The sequence below is a fragment of the Brachyhypopomus gauderio genome, chromosome 8 (genome assembly GCF_052324685.1).
Source record: "Brachyhypopomus gauderio isolate BG-103 chromosome 8, BGAUD_0.2, whole genome shotgun sequence".
Lineage (NCBI taxonomy): Eukaryota > Metazoa > Chordata > Actinopteri > Gymnotiformes > Hypopomidae > Brachyhypopomus > Brachyhypopomus gauderio.
Window position 1 is genome coordinate 7721167 of NC_135218.1, and position 8039 is coordinate 7729205.

The 8039-nt window shown below is 44.4% G+C and overlaps 1 protein-coding gene across 1 annotated transcript in view; it reads right to left on the reverse strand.

The window, feature by feature from the left end:
• aldh1l1 (aldehyde dehydrogenase 1 family, member L1) overlaps window positions 1-7805 on the reverse strand; it is a 12341-nt gene extending 4536 nt beyond the window's left edge. Inside the window, exons 1-10 of the mRNA XM_077014130.1 lie at window positions 7698-7805; window positions 6920-7047; window positions 6215-6449; window positions 5747-5912; window positions 5442-5543; window positions 5161-5250; window positions 4234-4371; window positions 2763-2888; window positions 337-428; window positions 5-152 (exon numbers count right to left, since the gene is read on the reverse strand). Of these exons, the coding sequence (XP_076870245.1) occupies window positions 5-152; window positions 337-428; window positions 2763-2888; window positions 4234-4371; window positions 5161-5250; window positions 5442-5543; window positions 5747-5912; window positions 6215-6449; window positions 6920-7046 (1224 nt within the window). The 5' untranslated portion in view covers window position 7047; window positions 7698-7805. The remainder of the gene's footprint in view (window positions 1-4; window positions 153-336; window positions 429-2762; window positions 2889-4233; window positions 4372-5160; window positions 5251-5441; window positions 5544-5746; window positions 5913-6214; window positions 6450-6919; window positions 7048-7697) is intronic.
• Between the last annotated feature and the right edge of the window lie 234 nt (window positions 7806-8039).

Here is an 8039-nt window from a genome sequence, read left to right on the forward strand (position 1 = left end):
TCACATAGTCCACCACGAGCTCTTCCTCGGCGTCCTCTCCTCTCATCTTCCTCACACACATCTGGATGAACTCCTGAAAGGTCGTAGCCATGTAAACGTCCTCGTTCTGTAACTGCACTTGACTTGCCCGCAACTTCACCTCCTCCACCAGCCTGCAGGGGGCGTGAGAGATAGAGAAAAAACACATCTACAAGAGAATCTGATTCAAATGAGAGCTAGCTATACATATGAGAGAGAGAGAGAGAGAGAGAGAGAGAGGGGGGGGATGGATATTAAATTAAGTATATTAAACTGAATAGTCTGAATATAGATTTTAAGGAAGTGTGTGTGTGATACCTGACAACATCCATAGAGGCAGCACCTGACTTAAAGAAGTCAGTGGAGTCCTCAATCATCTCCACATTTGTCAGAATACTGTTCCAAACAGCCTGGATTAACACACACATACAGACAGACACAATGACCTGCTGTTGACCCTGGAGTCTGGAGTTATGAAATGATCTTATCAAACAAGCGCCTGTCTACGGGAACAGAGACATACAGTGTGCCCAGCAATGCCAACTCACACACAGTACCTACCAAACCCATCCAGGTTAATGACACCAGATTTCTGCCTTCTGATAAGGCGAAAGGAGATAAACCAATTTACAGAGTTTGCTGATGACAGTGGCACAGATTCTGATCATGGTAAGATGTGGATTAGACTCTGCATCAAATGTTCAAATCAATCCAAATGAAAGAACTAGACATGTGCTTCATAATAACATGATGTTTCATAATATTCATAATCAGTCAGTGATTCAGATTCATGTAACAGGCTTCTTTTGCATAGATTTTCAGCACAGTGATGGGAGGATAGAGAGTTAATGGTGGTGTCTGTGTGTGGTAATGGTGGAGAGATAGTGGTGGTGTTAGTGTGTGGTAATGGTGGAGAGATAGTGGTGGTGTTTGTGTGTGGTAATGGTGGAGAGATAGTGGTGGTGTTTGTGTGTGGTAATGGTGGAGAGATAGTGGTGGTGTGTGTGTGTGGTAATGGTGGAGAGTTAGTGATGGTGTGTGTGTGTGGTAATGGTGGAGAGTTAATGGTGGTGTTTGTGTGTGGTAATGGTGGAGAGTTAATGGTGGTGTCTGTGTGTGTTAATGGTGGAGAGATAGTGGTGGTGTCTCTGTGTGTGGTAATGGTGGAGAGTTAGTGGTGGTGTCTGTGTGTGGTAATGGTGGAGAGATAGTGGTGGTGTCTGTGTGTGGTAATGGTGGAGAGTTAATGGTGGTGTTTGTGTGTGGTAATGGTGGAGAGATAGTGGTGGTGTCTGTGTGTGGTAATGGTGGAGAGATAGTGGTGGTGTCTGTGTGTGGTAATGGTGGAGAGATAGTGGTGGTGTCTGTGTGTGGTAATGGTGGAGAGTTAGTGGTGGTGTCTCTGTGTGTGGTAATGGTGGAGAGTTAATGGTGGTGTCTGTGTGTGGTAATGGTGGAGAGATAGTGGTGGTGTCTGTGTGTGGTAATGGTGGAGAGTTAATGGTGGTGTTTGTGTGTGGTAATGGTGGAGAGATAGTGGTGGTGTCTGTGTGTGGTAATGGTGGAGAGATAGTGGTGGTGTCTCTGTGTGTGGTAATGGTGGAGAGTTAGTGGTGGTGTCTGTGTGTGGTAATGGTGGAGAGATAGTGGTGGTGTCTGTGTGTGGTAATGGTGGAGAGTTAATGGTGGTGTTTGTGTGTGGTAATGGTGGAGAGATAGTGGTGGTGTCTGTGTGTGGTAATGGTGGAGAGTTAATGGTGGTGTCTGTGTGTGATAATGGTGGAGAGATAGTGGTGGTGTTTGTGTGTGGTAATGATGGAGAGATAGTGGTGGTGTCTGTGTGTGCTAATGGTGGAGAGTTAGTGGTGGTGTCTGTGTGTGGTAATGGTGGAGAGATAGTGGTGGTGTTTGTGTGTGGTAATGGTGGAGAGATAGTGGTGGTGTTTGTGTGTGGTAATGATGGAGAGATAGTAGTGGTGTCTGTGTGTGGTAATGGTGGAGAGTTAGTGATGGTGTCTGTGTGTGGTAATGGTGGAGAGTTAATGGTGGTGTTTGTGTGTGGTAATGGTGGAGAGTTAATGATGGTGTCTGTGTGTGATAATGGTGGAGAGATAGTGGTGGTGTCTCTGTGTGTGGTAATGGTGGAGAGATAGTGGTGGTGTTTGTGTGTGGTAATGATGGAGAGATAGTGGTGGTGTCTGTGTGTGGTAATGGTGGAGAGTTAATGGTGGTGTCTGTGTGTGTTAATGGTGGAGAGATAGTGGTGGTGTCTCTGTGTGTGGTAATGGTGGAGAGTTAGTGGTGGTGTCTGTGTGTGGTAATGGTGGAGAGATAGTGGTGGTGTCTGTGTGTGGTAATGGTGGAGAGATAGTGGTGGTGTCTGTGTGTGGTAATGGTGGAGAGTTAATGGTGGTGTTTGTGTGTGGTAATGGTGGAGAGATAGTGGTGGTGTCTGTGTGTGGTAATGGTGGAGAGTTAATGGTGGTGTCTGTGTGTGATAATGGTGGAGAGATAGTGGTGGTGTTTGTGTGTGGTAATGATGGAGAGATAGTGGTGGTGTCTGTGTGTGCTAATGGTGGAGAGTTAGTGGTGGTGTCTGTGTGTGGTAATGGTGGAGAGATAGTGGTGGTGTTTGTGTGTGGTAATGGTGGAGAGATAGTGGTGGTGTTTGTGTGTGGTAATGGTGGAGAGATAGTGGTGGTGTTTGTGTGTGGTAATGGTGGAGAGATAGTGGTATGTCTCACCCTCATCTGCTCAGAGAAGCTCTTCTCTTCTTCTGTGAGCTCCACTGAAGCACTGGAGCCGGCTTTAAAATACTGCCCAGCTGCAATCATTTTCCCATCTTCAAACTGCAGGTTCTTAACCAGCAACTACACACACACACACGCACGCACGCACGCACGCTCTCGTCAAAACCTGTAATATACCTCTCATAAATGATGCACTAAACATGTATGACAAAGAGGGGTTGATTGAAACACATGATTGCCCAACGAAACTTGCCTTTGCTCTCCAGACACAAGAGCTCTGCTGTCTCTACCACACATGATTCTTTCAAAAACTCGCCTTCGGAGAAAGGCTTTGCTAGCCTTTGCTAATTTGAATGCCACCAAAAAAACTTGCCTTGGTACTTGACTCTTGAATCGCAGTTTGTCGGTGAAAACATGTTTGCTGAGCCTGTAAACGAGCTGCCAGCCTGTGAGCAGTAACCGCTCGTTCTTCCGTCGACTGCTTGCTCGCGTAGTTTGCGTGCTTCGTAGTAAAGTGGCGGCTGATGTTGTATTGCTTGAATACTGCGACCGTTTCGTGGCATATCAGACATACGGCCGTCGATTGGACCTCAGTAAAAAAATATTTTGTTGTCCACTCCTTATTAAACACTCGGCACTCAGAGTCCACTTTTCTTTTCTTTGGTCCGCTCATTTTTACCGAGAAACGTTGCACTGCAACATAGGTCAGCGTGTGTGGACTAGTGGGGGAACGAGAGTACTGCAGGGGAAAAGGTCCTTACCATAGTGCACACATATATAGACACCAACTCTGCCCTTTATCAACCAAAATGCCCTTTTGAAACTTCGATTTTTTAAAAATTATTTATTACTAATAACATTTTACTGAGGTCGGTTTGAAATGATCTTTTGAAAATCTGAGCGTCTTCAGCACAGCACACACATAGACTTCTTCTCCCGTGCCCCACCAGCCAGGTCACATACACATCAAGTCAAATCGTACCGTTTGCCCTCTAAGCCCAACCTGAAATAATTTTCGTGTGCAGTAAAATGTCTCATACAGCACCAAACTACTAAGCTCGCTCTAGCCCAAATCAATGATAGATAACGTGAGGACGACCACATACAAATAATTATAATATAATATTATAATAATTATTATATTATATAAGTTAGATAAAATAAGTTTAGATACAATCCATATCCAATATTAAGTAGTCATACTATTAATTATTATAATTATATTATATAATATTATAATATAATTATAATAATTAATAGTATGACTAGTTAATATTGGATATGGATTTTATCTAAACTCATGTTTAGAGAATGTTACAAATAAAAGTAAAATTTCATTCAACATATGCGTGTCATTTTTTTTATAATGAAGTGTTCCACGTGCGCTAAAAAGTGCCCTTTTTCCCCCCCTGAGCACTTGCCCCCCAAAACGTCTGTGCACACCACTGGTCCTGGGAGTTCTTACCATTTTGCCGTCGTTGCCGAACAGAAGCAGGCCATGTTTGGTGACAAGGCCTGGGCGGCTTGCTCCGGGGATGTCCAAAGGCTGACCGGTAGGTGCAGAAACCTTATCCACCAACGTTGAGCCATAGAACGTCACATTCTACCCAGAGAGAAGAGAAAACGCTGCTGACTAGTTGGTTAGCGCGATGAGGTTTTAGGAGATGAGACCATTCACAGAGAGCAAACATCTGGCTTTTTGGTTAGTGTTGGGACAGATATACTCATGTCTGTAGGTAGTGTGTGTGTGTTAGGGATGTGGAGATTCATCGATTCACATCGGTGAATCGGTACACATGTCTGCGATGCGACTGCATCGGTAGATTCAACGTGCATCGAGTTTAATTTGCGGGCGAATTCACGATGCATCGCCTTCAGTGAGGCGGTCACGCAATCTGAAAATGCCGTGGGGCTAAATACGTTAGTAGCACAACGAACCTGGCGACACGCATGAAAAGACGGCACGGTGTGGACATCTCTGCGGCCGCTACCCCCTCGTAACCCCCCCGCTCAACAACTTACGTTCGTGAGTGTGTCGCATCGCATCACATTTGTATCGCATCGCATCGTATCGACAAGGGGTTTCAGAGTATTGCAGTTATATCGCATCGTTGGCAGTGTATCGAGATGTGTATCGAATCTAGCTTAGTGGTGACGATATACATCCCTAGTGTGTGTGTGTGTGTGTGTGTGTGTGTGTGTGTGTGTGTGTGTGTGTGTGTGTGTGTGTGTGTGTGTGTGTGTGTGCGTGTGTGTGTGTGCGTGCGAGAGTGAAAGCGTCATTGTGAATTACACGATTTCTTCAAATACTGGAGGTTCCTGTTTGAGAACACATGCATTATTCACTAGGCCATGCTACCAAACTGTAAAGAACACACATAACATGACAAACCTTCCCATCAACCTCGGCCCAGGCTCCAGGGACTTTGTCGTTTCCTCTGATCCAGTTGTGAATGGCCTCAGCAGACTGGTTCCAATCAATCTACACACACACACACACACACACACACACACACACACACACACACACACACACACACACACACACACACACACACACACACACACACACTTGCACTGAGCACATTTTCCATTCAAAGGTTTCAGGGCATATGCTTCTCATGCAACAGGCTACAAAGAGAATTCGTATCATAGCTAAATCGGCAGCCTGACCTTGGCGTTGTCTTTTTTCTGAATGCATTCGTAGGTGGCGCCTTCCTCTGGCTGCTTGATTTTGGGAGCTTTACCTGCTGCAATTAATCTCACTGCCTCCACCTTGGACACACATACATCTACACTTATACACATCATTACCATCAAATAGCCTATAATCGTTCCTACTACAAATGATGTCTAAGAAGAAGAATGTGAATCCACACTGCCATATGCAATGAGATCTTAAATAAAATACATATTTAGTAAGGCACTACAGGACAGACTGTATTGTAATGTTAGTCACTGTCCACACTCATTCGCACCATTCCTTTTACTCCTTCTGGGAAAAGGAAACGCTTATAGATGGTGTTCACAGTGTCATCAGGTTCCACGTTACACTCCTTCTGCAACAGGATTGGTCCAGTGTCTAGTCCATCATCTGCCCAGAACACCGTGAACCCACCCTTTTTGTCACCATGGATGAGAGTCCTATAAACAATGCAGTAATGACAGGATTGCCAAAGTTAAAACATAATAAATACTATATATACTGCCAAAGTTAAAAAATAATGAATACTATATATACTACTCACTTCTATATACACTAGACATTTATAAATATGCATAAAGTCAAGAACAGTAATGAATACACATTATATGTCAGTACATACTTATAAAAACGAATTAAATGCACTGTTAAAGAGAAACCAGTTGTTTTGGGGGGCAAACACACACACACACACACACACACACACACACACACACACACACACACACACACACACACACACCAGTTAATAGCAGATGCTCCTCTGTGGCGGGGCAGCAGCGAGGGGTGGTAGATGACCGAGCCGTGCTGTGGGTGTTCTATCACCTCCATGGGGATGAACTGGGAGCAGAAGGGCAGAACGTTGAGCTCCGCCCCCACCGCCTTGTACTGCTCCACCACCTCATCTATGGCCTTGCCCTTCACACGCCAGCGCGGGAACTTAAACACGCTCACGCCATCCTTCTCCGCTTCAGCACCTGTTTGAGGCAACATTCAGCGCAACTCTGTTCACATTCGGGGGTGAAAAGTGGCTTCAGCTGAGACATGCACAGATAATAAACTCAGGGTGCAGACCAAGCTAAACCACTTTCAATTGCTGTATTCAGCCCAGAGTGAAAAGATCACACCAAAAAGACATCAGACAAGAAGGGAAGAGGGAATTGATTGAAATAATTTGAGAGTCTACACAATCAATGGCAGGACATTAATGGTCCCCTCACCTGAGGCCACAGCTCTGTGAGCAACATTTCTGAGTTTTCAAGTACTGAACTGTGTAGTGGCAATAAGTCAATATGATTTAACTTGTAATTCTGGGGACACTGTGTTAGATTTAACAGGTTTAGCCAGTTTTACTGACTTACTGCCTCTGGACCTCATTGGCTATCTTAAAGCTTGCATGACATAAGGTGTCACGTTGGGAAACAAAAGATGCAATTGATAAATTCACCTAGAGGGTCTGCTTTGCCATCTTTGTCAGGTATGGTAAACACACCAACAATAGTGTGACCGTCTTTCTTTAACTCTTTATACACTTCCTGTCCAAAAAGACTCTGGCCAATCACAGCGATCTTCATCCTGGACACCGAAGACAGACACACACTCAGAAAAGGGACGTGCAGATACTCGAGGAGTTATACACGGACATGTCCATTAATACAGTCCGCTGCTAAGACAAAGCACGGTGACGTTATGTATATATGTATATGTATACTGTTAACTCGACACGAAACACTGTATTTACACACCACGTATGACAAAGTACCACAGATGAACGGATAAAAGCGCACGGACGTTTCCTTTATTAAAAGTTTTGATGTCTCACGGTGCTGCTCTTTACATTGCTGAAAATAAATGCTGTAGAATCAGCAGTGAATCAGTGAATGAAAATTAGAAAGAAAGCGGAACGTGTCCGTCCGTGGGGCTCCAGTCCAGTTTCAGGAAGGGCTCTGGTTCCGATTACACCATAACTTTGACAGCTGCTGCACGGTTGAGCTAAACGCCAAAACGTACAGATCCATTTAGTGATTCTCTTCTTAGCTGTTATCTACACAAACGTACTCATGGTCTTATATGTTGCTTTTTGTTTTACTTCACACGAAAGATCAACGTTCAACATCGAAACAGTAACGTACTTATATGACACAATATGACACGTTTCAATATGACAAAAGTTATTCGGATATGTGCAGAAGTTTCCAAATGTCCAGAACTAGGACTTCTCATACCTTTGCACGTCCACAGACCCTCCTCGAAAGAGCGACCCGGTGGGAACGGTGGCGATTTATTTACTGCATGGTACACTGGCTGAACTGTCAATGGCGTTACCGTAATTACACAACAGAGAGCAACAAATATCGACAGACGTGGGTCAAACTGGTCCCACTGCCATAGATTCCCCACTGCAAGCCTTCACAGCTTTGCAAATTACACCAATTATTAGGCTACTATATTAGTGTTCATAGTATGTAATCAGTGTGATTTGGTGATATAAATAACATCTCGCCACAAATCCAGCATGCAAAAGCTAAAGTAAACCAGGTCCAGTAAGGTCGTTCATTGTTTGACCT